Source organism: Hippichthys cyanospilos, chromosome 5 (assembly GCF_059441005.1).
Source record: "Hippichthys cyanospilos isolate Australia breed blue-spotted pipefish chromosome 5, RoL_Hcya_1.0, whole genome shotgun sequence".
In the NCBI taxonomy this organism is placed as follows: Eukaryota; Metazoa; Chordata; class Actinopteri; order Syngnathiformes; family Syngnathidae; genus Hippichthys; species Hippichthys cyanospilos.
In genome coordinates, this window is record NC_142373.1 from 25,448,097 (window position 1) to 25,473,435 (window position 25,339).

A 25,339-nucleotide genomic window follows, 5' to 3' on the forward strand; every position below is an offset into this window, starting at 1 on the left:
AACATGTTTTTATTAATACACAACCCAAATGATTACACTAAACTCCTGCAGTCAAGGGCCCAAGGACCCCACTTTGACAATGAAAACATGCAATTTTTTTTTTCTTTTCGTTCTGCCTAGTGAAGATTACTTATATATGTGAATACTCCTCAGTTTATGCAATGGATTAGTTTTTGCAAATTGCTACTTAAAAAAAAAAAGGAAAAAAAAATCAATGACCTTCAATTCCATGTTTTTAAATGAAGTCTAAACCTGTTAGTGCTGTCAGCCTGGTTTGATTCAGAAAAATCATACAGTGTTCCCGTTCCCATCACGACAAATGTAAGACAACATAACATCTACCATTTTCTTGACAATTTCTCGCGGAGGGTGCAAATCATAAGGCGCACGGTGCGCCGCACACATTTTCCAGGCATCCACAAGCATAACGTCAAGACCCTTGAACATGGTGCGCAGTAAAACGTCCAGCTGCATTGCAAACCAGTCGTTGTTGTGCAGAATGTCAGTCGAACGCGAAGCCTGAGGGTTTGCCGTGCGAACCACCACGACTGTTCCCGGAGCCCGGTCCAGGAGTCGCAACACCGCCTTGCCAATATGCCGTAGTCGGCGTATATATACCTCCGCGGGGTAAGTGTTTAAGTCGGCCCAAATGCTGAGCACCACTACCGTGTTGGGACCGCTAATCAATCTGTCCAGCTCGTTGGAAATGTCGCGCAACTGGCCGACTGGGACAGGGAAGCGGAGGTGTGGGCCGTGGTTTTGGTATTTTAGCACAATGTTGTGGGGGCTGTCCACCGCCATTAGTTTTCCCCAGGGAGCTGCATCCAAATGGTGTAATCTCTTCATCCCTGCAGGGTAACATTCAATAGAGGATACAAGTGGTCAAGAGCAACTTAAGATTCAATATTTTCCACATGTACGAACTGTTGGAATTTTATTTCTAAATCAACATAAACTCAAGTTAGTAATCTGACTCCAATTTGTGACCTTACCCAACTGCCACTCATCCAACTACTTGCGCGCTCGTGCTGCAATAGAAAGGTATCAGGAAGCCGGCATTTTCACACACGGGTGGATTTATTCCTAACACACAGATCTAATACAAGCACCTGGGTCTCGGGTCCCTCTCAATACAGCCCTGTACGCCTCTGTTGCCACCAGCAGGCGTACTCTCCATCCGAGTTGCCCAGCAATGAGTTATACTACACGATATGCAAATGGCACATCAACAAAGGCATCCTGGCATGATTTTATTGGCTATGTGTATACTGCAGTTAACTTTAGCTTGCTCTCATTGGTCTTTCTTCCCCTGCAGAATCACTTGCTTACTCCTCCTGGTTGTAGTTTTCCTCAAAGTTGTTTTCCACCAGGTGCCGAGGTCATCTCGTCCCCGCCACTAGCACCGTTTGCTCTGAAACATTCCATTCTTACACTCCCTTGGAACCCAATATTGTTTTGTTCACTTTACAGTCTCACACTCTCATACACAGAATGTAGCAACATCTAATGAACTACTTTAAGCTCAAACTCTTATATTCCTTTAAAACTAAGACCCGGGAGCCATTTGCGGCATATACATTGGTGTTGAAAGGTGATTGGATCGTGGTTGCGACACCCATGTCTCTCTAAGCTACATACGTACCTAATAACTATGACATGGCAACTACAATTAAATAGACTTTATATGGGTTTTCAAGGCAGCTCGGTGGAATAGTGGTTCACACGACCGCTTCACAGTTCAGGGACCCAAGTTCAAATGCACCTCCAGCCTTCCTGTATGGAGTTTGCATGTCCTCTGCGAGCCCACCTGAGAATACTCCGGGCACTCCGGCTTCCTCCCACACTCCAAAAAAAACATGCATGGCAGGTTTATTGAACATACTAAGTTGTCCTTAGGTGTTTTTGGGCGCGTGAATGCTTGTTCCTCTGTGTGTGCCCTGCAATTGGATGGCAACCAGTTCAGGGTTTCCCCCGCCATCAACCCAAAGTCAGCTGGGATTGCCACCAGCAAGCCTGCAACCATTGTGGGGATAAGCGGCTATAGAAAACGGATGGATGGGTTTTCTAGATATGAAAAAAAAAAAAATCAACTAAAGTAGTAAGCTTTTTCTGTCTAAAACATTTAGAATAGGAATGGATGAGTACTGATACGAAATATCGGTAGTTGTGATTGTAACCAATACTAGTATCGGCCACTCTCTTGGAAAAGTTTGGTGGGCGAGGGTGGATGAATGGATTAATGGATAGATGTCTAATTGTACAATTAATGTCTGTCAAACATGTTTCCACTTACTGTTGACTGAAAATGACACGTGCATCACCAATCATGGCTCTGCTTATGGACATTAGATTAGCAAACCCACAAATTGGGTGAGATGTGATTACTTGAACCTTGTGCACGTGTGATGTCATTTTCAGTCTACAGCATGGAAAAATGTTTTTAGAATTGTTTTTACTGGTCACATTAATTATGAAGAAAATATGAACATTATCCTGCTTAAAACGACAAAATTTAGTATTCCTGTTCATACATTTCTGTTTCCTATGTTGTCCTTCTACTTCGGTAAATGAGTAGATTCAATACCTCTACTTTTACCACATCTTTCCAACTCATGAGTGAAGTTACCAGAATTCTTTAAGATATAAGTGATCACCTGGAAGAATGGAGACAAGGTACTCGAACCACTGGTGTATGGTCGAGTCGCCATTCATATAGACCGTCTTGTTGGTCAAACACTGAGTGATGGCAGAAGTGGTGTCAAACATTCTTCTGATCCAGCACCTGTCCGACAACACCTACCCTGTCTTTTGTTGAGTGCAGCCGAGCCAACAGCACATCGCCCCCATAGCGCTTGGGCTGGCGCTTGAAGTCATGCACGTGAACCAGTACTTCCAGCTGGTCACCAACATACCAATGCTGTTTGTTTTTGGAAGGGATGATTCTAAACAGGCTGTGGGCTGGGTCACTTGTCTGGGACAGGTTCAGTGTTTCGGGAGCCAGACGGCGGCTGGGGCCAGACAATAGAGTCCAACAAGTTGCATTCCTCCAGCTCTTCTTCAGGTGACGGTGGCTGTCCCAAATGTGGACAGAATGTATGACTGTGATGATATATTGGTGATGGCTGGATTTGGTTCTGGACCTTGTAGAGTGCTGACAATATGTGGTACTTCCAGTCCTGAATCGGGAACATGAAATGTATATGTGTTGACTGTGTCGCCTCCCAAAACAACACAAGCATAAATAAGTATGCAAAGGACACTACAGTCATCGGGCTGATCACCGGTGGCGTCGAGATAGCATATAGAAAGGAGGTGGCAGGACCTTGTGGCCTGGTGTCGCAGCAACAATCTCCACCTCAACACAGCTCTGTCTCAATCTGCCTCATTACCAGTCACTTTACCGCACACACGCATACACCTTACAAATCCTGCACAGTGCAAGAATGTTCCTAAATACATCATATTTCGCTTTACATGATCGTCATATGTACCCAGTTTCTTCTACTTGATCTACTCCATAATATGCTTAGAATGTAAGTCTTAATTTATGAGTAGTTAATTACTACTGCCATTATTGCTCCATTAGTTTTTTTGTTGTTGTTTTTGTTTTATTGCCTACTTTGTTATTTGCTCGATTGTGGAACGTGGTCTGCTCGGGAAAGTGAACAGAACAAGAATTTCATTGTGTAGTATTACAATGACTCTAAAACTCTTGAATCTTGAAGCAATTATTCTCAAGTGTTGGCAGGTGAACATGAAGCATTTATACCAACCAGCTGCTCTAAAAACCACATCATCCTTCTCACTATGTATGTAATATCAACAGCGGCCAGAGGCTGCGCCATAATAACGAAGATCAAGGACAAGCTTATGAACTGTTAAACTAAATAATCTCCAAAACATTATTTCGGGTGCAGCCCACGCGACTCAGTACCAGTTGATCCATGGACCGGACCGGGGGTTGGGGACCACTACTCTAGAGGATGTGGAAATGATCTCCAAAGATGAAGATTCCACTGATGCAAAGCCTTCATTTCTCCAATTAAGGTGATAAACCACTTAAACAGTTCCTTATCTCCACTGGAGTAATGAAGAACAGCATTCCAAAGATATTACGGGTGGATGGCATTCTTTTACCAGTTCATGCATGAGGATAATGGAGAGGGACTGCATAAGTACAATTCTGCTGCGTTCTGGGGCAGGCTCTCCAAATGCTTTTTTTTTTTTTTTTTTTTTTTTGATTCAGAGATCCCTAGGCGACATGAAGGTTAAAAAGGCAAAAAGGGCAGCTAGGGGGAATAACACAGTCAGAACCCAGTGTATTTGTCCGTCTATGTGTGACAAAACATTCTGTGTAGTAAGACTCTGCAAGATATTTTGTAAATCACAAGTGAAGCGATATCGGTCTGCGGTTTGAACTTGGCCAGGCCGGTTTGAGATGGCTTTGTCACAGCAAAGCATTTCTTGATTGCAAGCAGTTATATTGATTGTAGAAAATGTATAATCATTATATTTACAATTATTCTGACAATTAACAAGCTCATTTGTCAGCAAATTGAGTCGAAGCACCCACCTACCAAATTGTGGTAGGGGTTTGCGCTTTCGAGACCTGACTTTTCCACCTCTGATTATCATCAACTCAAACAAAAAGCAGCTTCAAATATGTCTCTTTGTATGCCATGAACTAAAAATACAAGTGTTTTTTTTTTTTTTTAATGAATGGGAGACATAGTAGACCTAACTGTAAAGGCCGCTGATTTGACATGCGTGGGAAGACCTTTGATCAAGTGAAAGAAACTTATTGTAATGATGCCCCATCATATGACCTTGTAAAACGCTGGCATCATGAATTCAAACATGGCCAGAAATCTGTGGAAAAAGCTCCCAGACCTGGTCACCCGCCTGATCAGGCATCAGTCAGTCAAGTTGAAGGTGCCATTTTGGAAGCTCGACACAAAACTATTTCCCAAATAGCCCTAAAGTTCAAGGTTAGTACAGGGTCTGTGGAAACTATCGTATGACCGTTTGCAAATGCATCAGATTGTCTGGCAGATAGATTCCCTGGTTGGTGACATCTTTCCAAAGGCGAGAACACATCGAGTGCTCGAGGATGAATTGGGAGATGTCTTAAGATGATGAGTCAAAGTTTTTCAAAAGACAGATTAGAAAGGATGAAACCTTGCTCTATGACTATGATCCAGAGACCAAAGCCCAATCAATGCAGTTGAAGCACTTGGGACTCTCAACCTCCAACGAAGGCAATGGTGCAGCCCTCTACTGGCAAGGTCATGCTCACAGCCTTCTGGGAGTTGAGGATGGTTGAGAAGTTGTGGGGGGTTGAGACAATGGGAGACAGAATGCTGTTAGAGAATGTTGCAGTTGGTAGACGATTAAAAAAAAAAAAATATATATATATATATATATATATATATATATATATATATATATATATATATATATATATATATATATATAAACAAAAACAAAAAATTTAAGTGCTTGAGCAATGAAGAAAAAAAAGCCATATTAAAGCCACTGCTATTGTCAGGCTGTGCTTGTGCGTGCGTGCGTGTGTGTGTATTCATCCAAGCTACAGCCGGGGCAACGCTAACACAAAGTATTGAATCATAACATCCTAGCAACAAGCACTATGCACTAACCCAAACTGAGGAAGCAGCAGCTACACATCCATTGATCTCTTCTAAAGAAGGTTTTACACCATTAAGGATATTCTGAGATACATGTTTGGAATTATAACATAATCGAACCTCGAATGTGTGATGTTTGATGAATGCTTCTTTTAATGAGATAGGAATTAACACCATGAAGGATTTGTCTCTGTCGCCGCTGAGTCAAGGGTGTGGTCGTGTCATCACAACAAACGCAGGCGATCATGGCCGCTTGGAGGTCTACTTCACACCGCAGGTGCCCACATGATGCATTTCTTTTCAAATCCTAGTAATAGCAAAATGTAAGCATTGTTTTCCACTTTGCAGCCTATTTTGGTTGAATAATGTGCGCTTTGCGTAAAACCCGTGTTTGGGGTGATGTAGTGCCAGTCTGGGTGTACCTGTGCACATATGGTGTCCACGCTCCTGACTGATAATTTGATTGCAGAAAGTGGGCAGGTATGTCTTATTTTTTATGCCTGTGCAAGTCTATGTCAGCGTGTCTGTGAATTTGGTTGCCTGGCTATTCCCACTGGGCATTCCAGCAGTCACGCCGGCACTCCCCCAGCTGTGCAACTGCTATGGTTACAAAATGTAGTCGAGTAGATTTAGTGTAGTGCAGTGGACATATTCTGTGCTCCACAACGTGTACGTGGATGTCATCATATTTCATTCATTGCTATGGCAGCTGCATGTGAAAATCCCTCCTAAGTATAGACAAATCATTTATTTGAACAAATTAGAATCACTATGTGCACAGGTGGGTTCCCCTTGACCTTTTTGGTTCATTTGCCAGTCATCATTGACTGGCAATCTTGTTTGAACTTACAGTATTTGCAAGTACAGTATGTGTAAATACAGTACATTCAAATGTCCATGGTCAAACATTTGCACGTTTGGAAAAATTTCTAAAGAAATTCAAACTTATTTGCAAATACTGTGTGCTCAAAGATATTTGTGGGCTTAATGCTGAAACCATAGCATTATTATTCCCGTAACAATATGGGGTGTTGATGTGCTCACCCCATAGCATGATTGGAAAACATGGTTCTTTGCATTTAGCGTGAAAGTACATTCAAACATTTGCAATTAGAAATTAATCTCAAAAGTACTTGTAAGTATATTAAAAAGTACTTGCAAGTGTATTCAAATGTGTTTGCCGGTCAAAAAAACATTGCCAGTTCCACACCTCTCTAACCTTTTGATTAGTCGAAATGGAAAAAAAAATTCTCACTTGCAATAGGTACTACAATCCATCCATCCATCCATCCATCCATCCATCCATCCATCCATCCATCCATCCATCCATAGCAGCTTATTGTAGAGAATTATTGTCACATGCATACAGTAGCTTGAAACCACACAGTGAAATTCTTACTCTGTTCACCTCAGCCTCACTGGGATTGCCGGCGTCAGGTGTTAATGGGCAGTAGTCGGGGGACACCTAGAACTGGTTGCCAGCTAGCTACAAATCAACACAAACAAAAAAAACTCTGCAAACATAAAATGTAATCGCAAACCAAAAACACCTTTCAAGAGATATGCGCACGGTTATGTTCGTCAAGATATATGTAAAACAAAACGTCTGTTTCTCAAATACAGTACTGATTGTCTGCAAGGGAAAAAAAAAAACCTAACCACCGAACCACCCCACTTTACCGAGCCGCCTGGCGCAAGTTAATATGGTGCTTAATTTCTATTTGCCCGTTTTGACTGGCTCCTGGAAAGCAATTTGACAGGGCAGCAATTCTATGATAGCAGCAGCAACGTTTGAATCGCTGGCAGCATTAATTTTTAATAAGAGACAAAAAAGAACTTGTCACAAGATTAACCTTTGGCTTGAAGACGAACGTTGTGTACATCCCTTAACGTACTGCTCTAAGACAAACGATGTGTACGTCCAATTGCCCCCTGACGTCCAATCAGCAGTGATTCCACACCCCTTTCCCTCAGCCATACCAACCACTTCCAATAGTGAACATTTATTTTGCTCCTTTTTTCCTACATGCTTTTTTCTTGTTTACCCTTTTTTTCTTGTGCGGTCTTTTTTTCTAGCATGCTTTTTTTGTGCGCGCCTCTATGTTCTTTGGTTGCTTGTTTTTCTTGCATATTCTTTCATTCTTGCGTGAGTTTTTGTGCATGCTCCTTTTTTCCTACATGCTTCTCTCTTGTAAGGTGTTTTTGTTTGCGAGTACCTTTTTTTTCTTCATTTTTTTGTTTGTGTGATTTTCACTTCAGGGCCACCATAACTTAAATACAGGACATTTTGTCATTCTAACGATTTTGATATTGTGGCTTCACATGAGGACTGCATCAATTCACGAAATGGTAATTAAAATATTTAACCCCATCTCTGTAGGACTATCACACCTGGCAATCCTATGATGCAGGACTACGTCTGACCACCAGCGCAAGTCTACTCAGGATCGATGAGTCAACCATCCCCAAGACGTACAGCACTCGCCGGGGACCTCTCCTTCTGTACTCACAAGTATGAGTGAGGCCTTGTCAAAAAAGAAAAAAAAAGTTCCTCAAAGTACTCAAACTTCAATGAGGACAGCACCAAAATGTTCCTGTGTCTGTAGGACATGGTTACAATAGAAGCAGAATGTGGGCCACAGGTGTCAGACAGAAGGAAACAGACCACACAGCAGATAATGCAGGAAGTAGACCACCGGCCCCATGCTCTCTTGTGTCAAAAGAATAAACAGGTAGGTGGGCAGGCAGAAAGTGAGTGTTTATTGCCTTTCACTTCATTACAAACATCTGCACCATAATATTCTAAAACTGAAAGCGACTTATTGTAAGTAGTTCAATGCAAAGGCTAATAATTGGATCCATATTTGAGAAATTAAACATTTACCCAACTAACTTTTAATCATACGTTAAAATTAATGGTATTCATCTATGTTAAGATCCTGAAATCTCGAGTGTCCATGATTGCGTAGTTAAAAGTCCAGAATTGGCATATTTTCCATTCACATACATAGACAAAACTGCCTTTCTAATTTCATTAAGTTTTTCACTGTTCACTTATTCACTTTACAAAAAGTAATTTAAAGGACTATTTTAAATTTTTGAACTCATACCTTCAAACCTAAAAATTTAATTTTTTTTGACAGAGCTTTATTTTTGAGAGCCTCAAGAAAACATAATAATCCAGCAGTTACAGTATTTAATACATTTTACATTCTCATTTAGTACATTAAACATTTACACACATTTATTGTATTTCTCAAAGACCTCGCTTATAAGTCGACCCCCCCTTTTTTACTTTAATTCGGGTGAGTTTTACAAAAACGGGATCATAAGTCTACCCCTGACTTTAGTGGTTACATAGATCATGGCTGTCTAATTATTACATACGGTGTGCGTTATTTACAGTAAATTACATTACTTTTAGATGCATTTCTTCATCATATATCGAATATCATACAGTTGCGGTTGGGGGGGGGGGGGGTGCGAGGCATTGTGCACATGCCGTAGATGCAAATGCTGGAACTAATGTTGAAACCATGAAATGATTTTGAAAAGAAGTTTCAATGCTTTATTTTTTTATTTTTTTAAACAACTGAATATTCGTTTGTCGAAAAGCCCTTAAAGGCATTATCACTATCTGACATCCCAAATAGTTCCTCCCATTTAACACCCGGATGTGCTTTCCTATCTCCTCATCAATTGTTCAAACATCTTTATTACAGTTCTTCTTCGGACCCACCCAATTTGTCTTAAATGGTCTTCAGAGATGATTTGCTGATCATCTTACTTGGGATGTTCTTTACCCAAGTGACGAATGTTGTAAGATCAGAGCGTGGGAGTTTGCCTTTGACTGTTTCTACCCCCCACCTGCCGACATCCATGCTGGCTTCTTTAAGCACATGTCTAAGGGCTGAAGGAGACAAGTCAAGATCAGAGTGGAGAAAGTTGCCCTTGCTGTTTTTTCCGCTCACCTGCAGACATCCGTGCCGGTTTCTTCAAGCCATCAAGAGACAAGTCATGCCGTCCTTTCCTTTTTATAATGTGTCAAAGTCTGACGAAAAATTATCCACTCAGCCTCGTTATTGACAACAACAAAGTGGCAATTAGGGACACTTGACAAAAGTACATATTTTTTGTGCCAATGCTCTAAAACGGACGCACACTATATCAAATTATAGGTAAATGTAATAATTTTAAGCTCAGTAAATGACATATTACTTATTTCACATTCAGATTAAAGTTATTCAAACACAGATACATGTTAAAGAATTAGTCTGTTTTGAGGTATATAGTTATAAATTGACCCCCCTAATACAGGGTTGAAAATGAAGGGAAAAAAACTTGACTTGTACTCTGAGATATATGCTAACTTTATTGCAGGCTTTATCCCAATATTTATTATATTATGGTATGATTTGCGTGTAGTTCACCTTTTGTCTGGTATCTACTGGGATGGATCGCCCTGAATCTCTACACAGGATAGGCTAAGGGTTAAAGAAAATGTATGGATAAATTTTAAGGGTGCTCATCTTCGACCTAGTTGACCTGGAAGTTAAGCAGTCCTACCTTACCTCCACTCCCTAACAACCAACGTGCAAGCATACGAGAACACCCCAAGTTGCTTGGTGGCCATCAGGAACACAGCTCTCATTTAAGGAGTCGGTCTGAGGGTAAAACACAAAGTGAAGATCTGCTTTAAATCATCCTGATCTGCTTGAACTTTTAAATCGAGCTTATCTGCAGATGAGAAAGTTACACATGGAAGTGAGCAGAGGGTCCGGTTGGATCTGGTCCTTGATCTGCAGTCCTGTATTAACCGCACAACCCTCATAAAACCAGAGGAACATAAGGTGATTCGAGATGCATATGCTGTATTGTATTTGTATCCTGTAATTTGTTCTTCAAGGTTGAAAAGTACATCAAAGCCTAAAAATCAGACTCCAATATAAATGATCGTATATTTTCTCAGATGAATTTTGACTTACTCTACTCAGTCATGTAAGCTAATAGCCTATTTTTCAGGTCAATATGTCACATGCTAAGAGCTCACAGTCCAAGGAGACGATTGACTTGACCCTTGTCCTAAGTCCTAAATATGCAGCTGGAGTTCCCCGAGTATCTGCGACTATAGTCGATCCTCAAACTTCTGTGAGCCAGACCAATGATAGCAGAGGTGAGAATGTTTATTTGTGTATTACCAAAACAAAGAATAATGAAACAAGAATGTGTGAATAATGAAGCTTTCTTGTTGACATATTCCTGCAGAGCCAAAGCCACACGAAGAACAGGGAGCAAATACAAACGCAGGTACTGCCTGTAGAGGAAGTCCGTCAAAGTTCATGTGCGTAATACTGTAATGTTCACCCCACAGACTTGTTTCTTCCCTCACTGAGCGCTGAAGCACCGATCAATCCTGAATCCGACCACCAGAAACCACTTGCTGTAAGTCCATCTTAACACAATACTGTACTTAAATTCTGAAAGGTTCTCTTCTCTATGTATTGTAAAATAAGTGTAAACCAGGGCTGCCTGAGCTGATGTGGCGCCTGAGCCGAGATTATTTAAATACGGTTACAAGTTGAATTTTTAACAGCACATCGTCAAACAAATGAGGCGTGTGACTAGCTTCAAACACATCTGTAATTTCATCGGACAAGCCAAAAGAATTCTAATGCGTGTGTCAAATGTCCATACTTTTTTAATGTGAATCAGCAGCCTACGTTAAGTAGCCTCCACTGGTGTGTGAATGTGCGTGTGAACGGGTTGATGACTGTGAGTCTATGTTAAGCGCTATATGTATAGAAGTCCACTGCATTTACCATTTAAATCCAACACTCTTCAATGTATTATTCTCTGTAGTAATATTTATAAGGTATTACTTTAAAAAGGTGCTTATCAAACAGTGAGGCGGGCCCCCCTGGGCAGGCGTGAGGTGATGTCATGTGAAGTGTAATTGCAATAAAGTGTTCATCAGTTAATTTTTTAGTTTCAAGCACTTTGATGCGCTTTGTTATTTTTTTCAGTTTAAGACTAAACTGTAATGCATAAATGCTGTAAAAAATAATGACAAGTTGTTGAAAGTTAATTTAGGATTAGGGTTGCAAATGTTAAAAAAGATCAAGTGGGGGGAAAAGTTTTTTTCTTTTCTAGGTGGGGCTTTGCGAAATATTGAGAAGCACTGCTTTAAAGGGAAATCTAGGTTAAATGTTCCATGTTTAAGGTATTTTATCCAGTTATTATAAAAAGTTGCGGCTTTCCTATTTGAAAGAAATTCAGTTATCCACAGAAGAATTGATCTGGATTTTATTTGAGGATCATGTTTTTGTCTTTTTTTTTTTTTTAATCGCAATGTTCCGTAGTTTGACAGATAATCAAGACGTTTTAGTCATTGCAATAGTCACTGGCAGTGAGTTGCATGAAGTGTATTAGCATTTGAATTACTTGTTGTACATTGAGAATATTATACACACGTGCACACACATACAGGCACACACACATTATCTGAGATTTGAACTTTAAAATCTGAGAACGTTTACCATGCCAACAAAATGGGCAAAAGGTTTCGTTGGCCTAAACCTCAAAATGTATTTTCCATTAAACTTACAATTAATTCCTTAGGCCAAAGTTTGCTTGTTTTAATGGTGTGTTTGTGTTTTCATTCAGAGCAATCTCAATGTTGTTTAAATATTTGGACTTTTATTTGTTGGGTTGTACATTTATGTAACTACAGTATTTCATGAACTGACGTTCGAGAAGAGTAACTCCAGGTCATTTGTTGGCAACGTCAATGGGACGCGATAGCTAGCTTGTCAGATTAAAAACTCCTTAACAAAGGTGCACATTGTCGACCAGTCTCGTGTTTTCATGAATTTAAATTACAATTTGAACTTTTTGGCTGCTGGGAAATAAAAGTCACGACCTTGAGGAGGTTGTTTTTGTAGAAATCCTGAAATGGATGTCTGCCGAAAATTCATATTTTTGTCAATAATTCAAAACCAATATTGCTGACATAAGAATTTTTTCATGAAAACATCACAATTTATGAAACTGTATTCTTTTTTTTTATATATGAAATAATACATATACAGTGGGCCCCCGGTTTAAGAACCCCCTGTTTTAAGAATTTTTCATCTTACGACGTGGACCGTGGCGGTTTTTTGCCCCCCTCTTACGTACAATTCTTTCGTCTTACGAACCATCCAACATGCCAGTCAGTGTGTCCACACTATTTTTTTTGCTTTGCTGCATCAACAAAAACAACTTTTCTCGCATGTCATGGAAATGCCGATATGCTATTGGTCGATTAAGGTCACAGTCACGGTCTCAGTCACAGAAATGCCGATATCTATTGGTCGATTAAGGTCACAGTCACAGTCTCAGTCACGGAGATGCCGATATGCTATTGGCCGAACGTTCTCATCTAGCCTGATCGCACGAGTTGCTCTGTTTGTTGTGAAGACTTTGCAAACTTTATCTGTTAGTCATGGCTTCTAAAATTGCAAGTAGCAGTAAAGGAAGAAGTAAGAGGATGATGACAATTGTAACAAAGCAGGAGATAATAAAAAAATACGAAGGAGGCGCACGCATTGTTAACCTTGCTAGTGAGTATGGCAGTAACCGCTCGACGATCACTACAATTCTATGAAAGCAAGCAAGTCTTCTAAGGGCAAGACTTTCCTTGCCAGGGGACGGACCTCGGTCAACAACAAAATGGAGAGGCTTCTTCTATTATGGAATAAAGAGAAGGAAATTGCCAGTGATATGTTCTTGTTTAAGAAAAAAAGTAAATAAATTCTGCGGGTTGGTCTATGCTCCCCTCCGCCTCCACCCAGCTCAAGTCACGTCGCCCCAAAGGTAAATGTCATTATTCCTTTGTATATGTTATTTAATTTAACTGTACAGTAGATTATGTTACTCATTTTTAATATGTGTATAAAGTCGTGATGTTTTTACCTAAGGTTTTTGCACGCGTTGCACGCATTCATTAATTAACATAGGTTTGGATTGCCCGTCATACGGACAATTCGAGTTACGAGCCAAGCCGCTGAACGGATTAAGTTCGTAACACGGGGGCCCACTGTATACGTATTATAATATAATATATATGTCATACAGAATAGAATAAATTGTGATTTTAAACGATGACCAAAACATTTTATGTCTGACTTGAATGTTACAGGTGAGACGGGAGTGTTCCATTACCGATGAAGGACAACACAACCAGTGTTTACCTCCTATAGAAAACCACCACGTCACTATAGGGCATGCCATTGGAACACTGACTCAGGAGGCGATCCAAACAAAACCAAAATGGCTCTCGTTTCATCCAAAGGCATATCAGAAGGACTCCCGTCAAAGTTCCGTGTTTCTTCCTCTACTACTTCCTGTCAAAAAATATGGTGAGAAAACGTCACAATGGTGTTTTCACTTGATATGTGTAAAATTGTGCTATCCTTCAACCATTACAGAAGAGATGAAGCGTAAAAAGAAAGCTGGAAAATGTGACAAAATCGGAAAACCATTCTATGGGAACATGTTACAGCATGGGCAGCAGTCCAAGAAAACATCACAGCTTTTGCTGCCCCTAGAGAACGGTGCATCAAAATTGAGCATGATCATATGTGTATATATTTTTTTCTTCAGAGTCTTTTCTGTGTTTAAAATGTCATTGTGCTTTGCTCTCTCCTCCACTCCCAAGATTCTCAACCTCTCCGAGGGGGAGTCTCAGGATGCATTGAAGGATGCAGAGGTCCAGGCAGGCAGAGCTCCTCTGCCTTTTTACAACACCAAATATTGAATCTCCAAGATTCCTGTGACTTCAACAAGAAGAGAAACGTGGTTAGGGGGGTACTCCCATTAGAGCTGAGAGGTACAGATGCCTACGTTAAACGTACAGTAACATACAATATAGCATTGCATAGCAGAATTACTCATACTGCTCTTGTATCAGAGAGGTGCAGGCATACCAACTATTGTGCAATTTTGTTAGGGTTTAAGTCAGATCAGTAAAAGAGTGGAAAACAAATGGTCTTTTTTGGGATTATTTCCTTAAAACTTCAAAGACACGTCTTAACAGAGCAATCTGGTGATTTGTAAGAGAGTGTTAAGGGACAAGTATGAGAGAAGATTCTTATTCACTCAAAAGAGGGAACTCCTACAAGATGAAAGTCAGCAATAAAGAGTAACATCCTCTGTTCAACTTGCATATCAGTCAGCAGCAGAGGTGGGCAATTTACAATTTTTTTTTTGCTTGTCCAACATTTGTCAGGGCTCCTCCCCCTGTCTGTCATCATTGATCTGTCATTTTCTTTAAGCCAGACAATAATGTAATTGTCAGTCCGTCAGTGTATTTTTGCCCCTTTTTTTCTGGTCCATCGTTCGTCAAGCGCTGGTCTACTTCTGTATGCACTCATGACACAATGCACTCATACTAATTATTTTTTCAATTTTTGTACTTTGTTGGATCTTTCACATTTAATTTAAGCTTTGATTGCAGGCCCACATGAAGAATGCTGTTTACTTACCTTTGTGAAAGATTCCTGCACGTTTGGTTATGAGCTGGGATAAACACGCCCACGTTCGTCGCGTCAGTAACACTTCGAAAATTTATTGTTACCAAATTGTCTAATGCAGTTTACAAGTCAATTGTTAAAAATAGAGATCCCTGGATCATTCCCTGGATTCATTTACTAATCAATCCGAAGTGATCTTGGTCCCCTGATATAGCGTTATATTTGTGCCACAATTACGAGCGCGCGAAAAAAAATTGAGCGGAGAAAATCAAACTGAACGAGCAAAAACAGATTTTGAGCGCAAGAAAAAAACTATTGAGGGCGTAATGATAAGAGTTTGAGCGCGCGCCGATGGAGTTTGAACACAGAAAAAGAAATTGCTCGCTCAAAATTCCTTTTTGCTCGCTCGGGATAGCCCTCTCTCGCTCAACATCTTGCTCTCGCTCGCGATACTCCTCCCTCCCTCGCCCAACATCGCGTTTGCGCAACACCGAGCTCTTGCTCGCTCGAGTCGTCCTCTGCGCTCGCTCAGTTCTGCTCACACGTTACGTTTGTGCCACAAAACCAGCCAATCAGAGCTTGTAAAAGCACTTTGATTGACAGCTTGGTATCCAATGAGATTGCTTGTACGTTATCCGTTGATGCACACTCGTTTGCCCTGTGTTCACCTGGAAAGGGCAAACGAGAGTGCGTCAACACGGACTTGGGCTGGAGAATTACTTTTAATATGATTATTATTGCTGTATTGTATCATTTGACAGAAATACCTTGTTAGTTTTTGTACTTTAATAATATAAGCCCACCTCCTCCCGCCCACGTCGATGTGACGCACTCTCAATTGCTTGTTCCGGGTGAACACAACAAGCAATCTCATTGGATACCAAGCTGTCAATCAATGTGCTTTTACAAGCTCTGATTGGCTGGTTTTGTGGCACAAACGTAACGCGTGAGCAGAACTCAACGCGCGCAGAGGACGACTCGAGCGAGCGAGAGCTCGATGTTGAGCAAACGAGATGTTGAGCGAGGGAGGGAGCAGTTTCACGAACGAGAGCTAGATGTTGAGCGCGAGAATGCTATTGCGAGCAAGCAAAAAGGAATTTTGAGCGAGAAACTTCTTTTCAAGAACTTTTTTCTGCGCTCAAAATCTGTTTTCGCTCGCACAGTTTTATTTTCAACGCTCACATTTTTTTTCCGCACGCTCGTAATTGTGGCAGCATGTTGATTTGTTTTCGGTCCTCTGCTCCCCCCTTTCGAGTGGAGGGTACGAATCTAGCCACCTCAACACTGGAGTTCCCCCACAGTCCCAGACCTGTGCCAATCGACTGATATGTGTGTTCGATGTTGAGAATGAAACAATAGGCTCCGGTGGCGCTCTCCTTCACTTCTAGGTATTATGGCGCATGTTCCTGTTGATGTCACAGCAGATCACAATGCCCAACTGATCTTATCACAAGTCAAGCAAGAAGAAGCAACCAATCTACCGTATATTACACAATGTGTCCAGAGAAAATTAATACAATTCATTATCATATGTTAAACTATAAATCCCTTCAACTTACATTTAAAGTTAACACCATGTCTGTAGTTCTACAGTTACACTGCAATTGAGGCACAATACAGTAATATAAGTGCAACACGAAAACAAAGCCAGCTAAGGGGTTTAACCCTAGGCTTTAATACACCATCATTATTATTAACCCACATCTCAGGGAATGCAGCTGGCACGAGAGTGTGATTAGCAATCTTGTCCACTTGATGGCATTATTATGCTTTACATGATACTGATAAATGTTGGTTCTCATTTATAACTGCTTGACCAACATTTGTTGAATACGGTTTTCAAAACCTTTCATTCATATTTATCTAGATTTAATTTGTGACAAAAAGTGCAAGTAAAATAAAGTCTGGCAGCAAAACGGTTGTCCATCGGCGACGGACTGACGGACAGTCTGTCAGTGATTATGAAGTGCCCACCTATGGACAGCAGAGTAGAATCAGTTACAACAAGAAGTGGGGCAAAAACCATAACATATAATATGCCTGTGTAGAACTCACTTATCTGTCAAGGTCATCTCATTCTAGCTACAGTACATGTACTTGAATGAAAGGGTCTTTGATTAAATAAAACCAGGTTGTCAGTGAGCAACAAAATGTTATGCTAGTACTTATTTTCCATTACACTAATAATGTGGTGTGTTGTCAGATTTGCAGAATGGTCAAGCTGTTGGGTGCCTGATTGTTGGCCCTGATGGGGAAATTATTCAACTGTCACTCAATGACACGTACCAGCACCAACTCTTTGGTGACAACAATGACACAGAGCACCAAAGTGAGCCAATCTTCTTCCTGAAATGACTTCTAAAGCCGGAAATGAGCTTTTTTCACCAAAACTGCTTTTGCTAAAACTTTGACACAATATTAGAGAAATTGTCATTATTTTAAATACCTCTGTTCAAGAATAAACTTGACACGGCGGAAGAAAAAAAAAAAACTGATCTGCCCGAGCCCAAGGAGAGGTTGATCTGGGTATAGCACTCTACATTTTTATGGCGCTGCAAGCATACTTCTTCAAGCGGTATATTTAAAGTTGGCCAGGGAGAAAACAGATCTTAAAAAACATAAATATACGACCTCTGAGTTTGAATGAGTTAATGATTTAAATACATTGAACTCCACCACATACTGTATGTCCATCGGGATAAGAATTTTTTGGATGACTTGTGCTAAAACTTAAACAATACAGAAGAATGTTTGAATGGGTTTAATCTATGAAGAAATGTGAATATTACAAGAGTGGAACGGTTTGAATAGGACAAATATTGTAGAAGATGCAAGGGAAAAACTGAAAAAAGTGGAAATTGTGTGGGTATTTAAATTGCAAAAACATAAATTAATAGGTGAAAGGAAGTGTATGGCAAAGGAAAGAACAATCTTTAATATATAAAGTAGGAACGGTTTGAAAAGGCAAAATCATGTAAAAGATACAAGGGAAAAACTGAAAAAGTGAAACCGTGTGGGTATTCGAATTGCAAAACATAAATTAATAAGTAAAAGGAAGTGAATAGCAATGGAAAGAACAATCTTTAACAGATAAAGTTGGAATAATATACTGTATTAGATACTGGGTAAAAACTGGAAAAGTGGAAATTATGTGGGTATTCAAATGGCAAAAACATTAATTAATAGGTGAAAGGGAGTGTATGCCAGTGGAAAGAACAATCTTTAACATATAAAGTTGGAATCATTTGAATAGACTAAATAATGTAGTATGTAATATGGGATTATGGGAAAATATTACTATATATGAATGATTTTTATTCATATTGGAAAGATGGGGATGATCCCTAAGAAGAATTTAATGAGTTAAATGTTGTGAATGTGAAATGGGAAAGCTCAAAATGTAAAATGTTAAATCTCCCAGTGTAAATGAATATTGAAATATTGAGGTAAAAATATGGAATTATAGGAAAATATTCATATGTATGAATTATTGGAATGATGGGAATGATCCATAAAGTGATATGAATGAGTTGAATGTTGTGAATATGAAATGGGAAAGCTCAAAATGTGAAATTTTAAATCTCCAATTGGGAGTGAATGGGAAGCTCTCCCATTGGAAATGAATTGTGAATTACTAAACGGGTGAAAAATATGGAATTATGGGAAAATATTAGAAATGATAAATTACTAAAATGATGGGAATATCCCTAAGGCGAGATGAATGAGCTAAATATTGAAAATATAAAATGTAAAGGCTGTAAATACGAAATGTAAAATCCCTCAATGTTAAGTCATTGGGATTTTTGGGGGTGGAAAACAGGGAATTGTGGCAAAACGATAAATAATTGGAATGAGAAAAATAGAAGCCGTCGTCGCACAATTATTTGGAATAAAATGACATTGGAATGGTGTGAAACTGATGAACTGGGAATGAGTTGAAACACGTCAAACGGGAAAAATATAAAAGAGGAATAACGTGTAAAGGCTTTTGTCTTCACACAAGAAACAAATAAATGGCAGTGACATTTTCTAAGCCCCCCTTTTTTTTCTCTTCGCAGAGGAAGATGAAGAACTAAAAAGGGTACTGTTTGGAGATGTTCAATATTGTGCACCCATTCAAATGGTGAGTGTTTCCTAAGAATGTGCAAATTTGTGATTCTTTGTTCTTCTGTGAAATCCAAACAATCTTTTGCAACAATTGTTGTTAAACTAGTGCTTAGATCTTGACAGGTCTGCAGAGCCGGATTTAATGCCACATAACAGCCATGTTAATTCAGGTAATCCATTCATATATCCATCATCAATTTAACTGCTTTTTTTCTCTAAAGTATTAAAGTCAGTCCTTCTTGTTTTAGTGGTTACAACAAATGAAAATACAAAGAGAGCAGAACCAGTAGTGGAAACACGGTTGGAAGCCAAACAAGATGTTAAAACTCAAGTTGTAAAATCTTCACTAAGGGCAGGTAGCAATGCTGAGGAGGAGGAGGAGAAGTTTAAACAAATGTCAAAAGCCAATTCCGTTCCAAGTGACCAGTTTGTGAATGACACGATGACTTCGCTGGAATCTAGACTTAGGTATGAATCTTAATTTTTAGAATTAGCTCGTTTAATTCAGTTAAATGGATTGATAATTAGTTACGGCTGTAACTATAGTTCTGTGAGCTCTGTGAGCTTCTGCCAGAGGCTTTGGCATAAAGCATGGAATAAACCTTTTGTGAAAACACAGGTCAAGAATTCATACCAAGAAGAGACTTTGGTGACCTCGATTGAGGGTGGAATTCTTTTTGGCTCTTGAGGTCACTAAGAAACTAACATCTTTTCAGCTAAGATTTTTGGACGAAACATACAGTAATTCTAAATCGGTGAGATAGGAAGATGCTTGGCCATAACATATTTTACAAGTGATCAACAAAATCTTGAAACCTCAGGTGCATTTGAAGCCAATACACATTGGTTAGAATGTGGGTAATGTGATCAAACTTCCTCATTCTCGTTTGGGGTCTTGTTGCACCATTTAGTGCTGACTGCAAACTTTTGAAGTTAGACATGGGAGGACGAGAAAATAAAATGTTACAGTACACAAGCCGGACAAGACAAATGCATAAATTTATGTTTCTGTATCCCTAGGGGCAGTTCTCGTAATGTCCCCAATGTGCACTTGAAAGGAGAGAGTTGAGTCCGATAACACGCTGAGGTTTTTTTTTTTTTTTTTTGCTGAATCACTTCGGGTAACATTTATCAACATTCAGACTGGTGTTCCTCAAAAGGTGCTGAAAATGAGTGGTGCTAATAATCAACCTCTCAAACCAAAAAGTCACAAGACATCCATTGTTTGTTCCCTCAAGACAAGCCTCCATGTTAGAGCAATTATATGGCTCAGTTATTTGTAAATGCATAAATTTGGGTATCATCAGTGTAGCAATGAAAACTAATACGATATTGAGATATCATATCACCAAGTAGATACTAAATTATAGAGGACCAAGTTCTCATCCTTGCAGAACAGCACATGTGACATTATACAACTCAGAGGCTAAATTGCCACAGGTAAGATCTGAACCTAGGAAGTGCTGAGTCTGAAATACCAAAACATATTTAAAGGAGATTCTCCGAATCAGAGTTAGATTGCTAAGTAGTGGTTGAATAATAGCTGTCTTAAAAGCTTCTGATACCGTCACAGTGGACAGTGATATCTTCATAATATTCAAGACAGAGGGTCCTAAAATCGGAAACTATTTTTTAACAATTTTGCCAAGAAGCGGGTTGAGCATGCAGGTTGTCTGTTTTGATGCACTGATATGTGTAAGGCTTTCCAAAGATACTAAATCAAAATGGAAGAGGGTTATCAGGGATTTATTTGTTTGACTGTCCCTATTAATTTCAGTAATCACAGTATTCCAGTGGGTTTTAGGCAAGGTGTTCTTTATATAATTAAATGTGATGTGAACACAGGTTTTTGCATATTGTTAAAAATTTACAGTAAATATATATATATATATATATATATATATATATATATATATATATATATATATATATATATATATATATATATATATATATATATATATATATATATATATATATATATATATACTTTGAAATGCATTAATTCATCCCCAGGGTTACTCGTAACCCCCAATTGAGAACCGCTGGTATATGGGACAGGTGTGAATCATACTTTCTACCCTAAACATTAAAAAAAGTGCAATAATTTTCTTTACATTTTTATTTGAATTTGCTATTTAAAATTCACCTTCAATGTGTTGTGCCCAGGCCAAAACAATACAAGTAAGATAAGTGAGATAATGTCGTCTTTGTCCCAAGGAAGTACAGTACAGTGGGCCCCCGTGTAACGAACTTAATCCGTTCAGCGGCTAGGCTCGTAACTCGAATTGGCCATATGATGGGCAATCCAAACCTATGTTAATTAGTGAATGTGTGCAACACATGCAAAAACCTTAGGTAAAAACATCACGACTTTATACACATATTAAAAATTAGTAACATAATCTACTGTACAGTTAAATTAAATAACATAAATATGCAAAGGAAAAATTACATTTACCTTTGGGGCGACGTGACTTGAGCTGGTGGTGGGTGGAGGCGGAGGGGAGCAGAGATGAACCCGCAGAATTTGTATTATTTTTTTTCTTAAACGAGAACTTTTCTTAAACGAGAACATATCACCGGCGATTTCCTTCTCTTTAATCCGTCATAGAAGAAGCCTCTCCATTTTGTTGTTGACCGAGGCCCGTTCCCTGGCAAGGAAAGTCATGCCCTTAGAAGACTTGCATGCTTTAATAGCTTCCTTGTTCTTGAGAATTGTACCGATTGCCGAGTGGTTACGGCCATACTCACTTGCAAGGTTAACTATGCGTGCGCCTCCTTCGTATTTTTTTATTATCTCCTGCTTCATTTCTATTGTCATCATCCTCTTACTTCTTCCTTTACCGCCACTTGCAATTTTAAAAGCCATGTCTAACAGATAAAGTTTGCAAAGTCTTCACAACACACCAACCAGCTCGTGCCATCAAACTAGATGAGGGTGTTCGGCCAATAGCATATTGGCATTTCTGTGATTGACGTGACGCCGGCCAATAACATATCCGCATCTCCTTGACTGAGACCGTGACTGTGACCTTAATCGACCAATAGCATATTGGCATCTCCGTGACTGAGACCGTGACTGTGACCTTAATCGACCAATAGCATATCGGCATTTCCGTGACATGCGAGAAAAGTTGTTTTTGTTGATGCAGCAAAGCGAAAAAAATAGTGCGGACACACTGACCGGCATGTTGGATGGTTCGTAAGACGAAAGGTTTGTGCGGAAGAGGGGGACAAAAAAACGCTGAGGTCCACGTTGTAAGACGAAAAATATGTAAAACGGGGTTCGTAAACCGGGGGCCCATTGTTATGTTGAAAAAAGTTGTGGAATTTATTTAAGACAAAATTAGTGGTTTTGGAGAATTTATGGGCGGTCAGCAATAACTACTAAATTGTTGCTTTTCACTGTAAATACTGTAATACTATGAATTTGCTCAATATTAGGGACCCCACTGTATGTATTGAGCTTCTAAAGAAATTTAAATATTTGTAACTTTGCCTTGACAGTACCACCTCCATCCAGCAAGGTATTGACACCAGAAAAACACCAAGAGAGGAAGCAGTGAGACTAAAGACGGACATAGAGAAAGACACTGTAGAGGAAGCTGCGAGGTGAGACAAAAGCACAGATGGCACTTTCAATGACCATTTCTATTTTCATTTATTTCACTGGAGCTCACTTTTGAACTGGCCATTGTAGATAAGTCAAGCCATCCCTTTTTTTTAATCACTTTCTAAAGAAATGTAAATATTTGTAACTTTGCCTTGACAGTACCACCTCCCTCCAACAAGGTATTGACACCAGAAAAACACCAAAAGAGGAAGCAGTGAGACTAAAGACGGACATAGAGAAAGACACTGTCGAGGAAGCTGCGAGGTGAGACAAAACACACTTTCAATGACCATTTCTATTTTCATTTATTTCACAGGAGCTCACGTTTGAACTGGCCGTCGTAGATAAGTCAAGCCATCCCTTGTTTTTTTTTTTAAATCACTTACCCCTGGTTGTGCGAACTTGACTGCAACTTAAGTAAGGATCATTCAGTGCTCAAGATATGGTCTAGTCCACGTTTGGTAAAAATCAAAATTAAATGCATTCATCCATTCTTTGCTATTATGACTTTTACTCATTGTTTATGAAGCTGACCCTTATGCCTTTGAGCATTATGTACTTTATATGGCATAATCTGGACAGACGCGTTCAGATTTGCCTTCAAATGGTACTGTCTAGAGTTTTACCTCCATTAAGAAAAAAAAAAGCAATTTAACGATAACCCTGCCAACATACAGCCTAAAGTGAAGGATCTACCATGTATCTACCATGATGTGCACAATTAGATGCACAAGTGTAGTTGGAAATCACAGGCACTTAACATTAGTGGAGCTAACAAGGTTTTGAAAATTTCTTACAAGTCACAGTCATGGTTTCATGTTAACAAAGTGCAACTCAAGCTAAATGAAAAGCGAGACTCATTTAGGAGGCACAATTGACAAACTATGGTAACGTAGGCAGATCTAAATGATACTGGATATCGATTATATGATGAAAAAAGTTCAGTATGTATCACAGTACTTCCTTGAAACTGAAAAGGGCCTGTTTTGTGGAAAATTATACAACAGATTTTTTTTTTTCTCACTAGAACCATGAACTGTTTTAAAGTGCACAGAAAGCTAATTTGATGTTCCCTTCAATAGATAATGATTCTTACTGTTTTTTTTCTTAAACCTGAATTCCATAGACCACTGGGGTCTTTTGAAAGGCATTCATTACGTCCAAACAAAAGAGGCACTGAGTGGTTCGAAAAGGCCTCTGCCTATTTGCACCATTGGTGTAGATTTTAAATTATGAACAGTACTTGTTCATACCGAGGAGTTCTTATGTGAACCCTATACGGTACATTGCATTAAAAAATGTACCTTGGAGAAGGAGAACAAAAATAGTACCCGTTTTTGTCTTTAACCTTGACAAATTGCCAGCCAATCATAGTGCTGGTTGTCTGTCCTGATAAACGTTTCCATCTGATGGGCCCTCCCTTGTGAATTGGCGCCTGTACATACGAATCTCTTCTGTTTTGATTTGTAGTCGCACATTGTTGCTCTGATTGGGGCGGCATGGCTCGGGGCAGCATGGCTTGGTGGTAGAGTGGTCGTCTCCCAGCCGAGAGGCTGCAAGTTCGATCCCCTGACCATCGCGACCATGTCGAAGTATCCTTGAGCAAGGCGCTGAACCCCTAGTTGCTCCTGATGCCTCGTCATCAGTTGGTACACTTTGAGTACCGGAGGTAGAAAAGCGCTATATAAGTGAAACTCCATTTACCATTTACCATCGATACGAATTATTAATCACGCATACTTCTTTTTGAAAATGATCATGCCTCATACTTTCCTGTTTTTCAATCCAAAAGTTCAGTGAACATTTAAAAAAAATAGCCACAATATACCCTGTCCCCACATTCTGCCCTAATCCTCATCTGTCCCTCGTTGCAAAAAACTTGGACGTCCCCTTAAAATGTTAAAATGTTTACAACAATTCATTTTGAACGATGACTCTACATTTATATTAATGATGTATGTTCATGAAGGGGGAAGGATATGAAAACTGTGAAGTCACAAGAAGAAGGAAAGATGCAATCCAGAAAGAACTCAGCTGGAGATGATAGAAAGAAAGAGAGTGATACCAGCCTGACCAAAAGCCACATAGATGACAAGCAGTCTGAGAAAAATGCAGCAGAAATACAACAACATTCTGCACTAACACCTGTGGTGAGAACTCGTATGATTTGTTATCAGTTTTTTTTTCTCTTGCTCACCCGCATGATAGTTTCAGAAAAACAAGGGAGGTATCAAAGGAAGAAAGAACGGTGAGAAGACAATAAAGGAAGCAACAAAACAGGAGAAAAGAAAGAAGGATGAATCAAACAGAAGAATGCGACGAGCAAAGCTAAACCACAAATATGGTAACAACCTAGTAATACAAAAGTATTTGGGATCAAGGAAAATGTGTGGTCAAACTGTGCATGTGAATGGACCCAAAACATCTACCTGTGAAACTACAGTACAACTCTTGTA

General features: G+C 39.5%; 1 protein-coding gene and 1 pseudogene across 7 annotated transcripts in view; one reads left to right on the plus strand and one right to left on the minus strand.

Annotated features, from left to right (window-relative positions):
- The window catches only part of LOC148424121 (uncharacterized), a 39,196-nt gene that overhangs the window by 9,989 nt on the left and 3,868 nt on the right, over positions 1-25,339 (plus strand). The window contains exons 1-20 of one of the 7 annotated variants that reach the window (XM_088414548.1): positions 5,632-5,710; positions 5,813-5,925; positions 8,029-8,160; positions 8,255-8,380; positions 10,189-10,318; positions 10,392-10,498; positions 10,671-10,821; positions 10,914-10,955; positions 11,020-11,090; positions 13,828-14,047; positions 14,117-14,242; positions 14,347-14,517; positions 17,364-17,489; positions 19,219-19,283; positions 19,374-19,437; positions 19,516-19,735; positions 22,778-22,882; positions 23,043-23,147; positions 24,853-25,033; positions 25,092-25,227. In XM_088414548.1, coding sequence (XP_088270674.1) covers positions 5,824-5,925; positions 8,029-8,160; positions 8,255-8,380; positions 10,189-10,318; positions 10,392-10,498; positions 10,671-10,821; positions 10,914-10,955; positions 11,020-11,090; positions 13,828-14,047; positions 14,117-14,242; positions 14,347-14,517; positions 17,364-17,489; positions 19,219-19,283; positions 19,374-19,437; positions 19,516-19,735; positions 22,778-22,882; positions 23,043-23,147; positions 24,853-25,033; positions 25,092-25,227 — 2,380 coding nt within the window. In that variant the 5' untranslated portion in view covers positions 5,632-5,710; positions 5,813-5,823. Of the gene's footprint in view, positions 1-5,631; positions 5,711-5,748; positions 5,926-6,065; positions 6,129-8,028; positions 8,161-8,254; positions 8,381-10,188; positions 10,319-10,391; positions 10,499-10,670; positions 10,822-10,913; positions 10,956-11,019; positions 11,091-13,827; positions 14,048-14,116; positions 14,243-14,346; positions 14,518-17,363; positions 17,490-19,218; positions 19,284-19,373; positions 19,438-19,515; positions 19,736-22,777; positions 22,883-23,042; positions 23,148-24,852; positions 25,034-25,091; positions 25,228-25,339 lie in introns of those variants that run through there. The other 6 variants (XM_088414552.1, XM_088414547.1, XM_088414549.1 and 3 more) reach the window with 6 other exon arrangements.
- Positions 126-1,155, minus strand: LOC148424122 (NXPE family member 3 pseudogene; annotated as a pseudogene).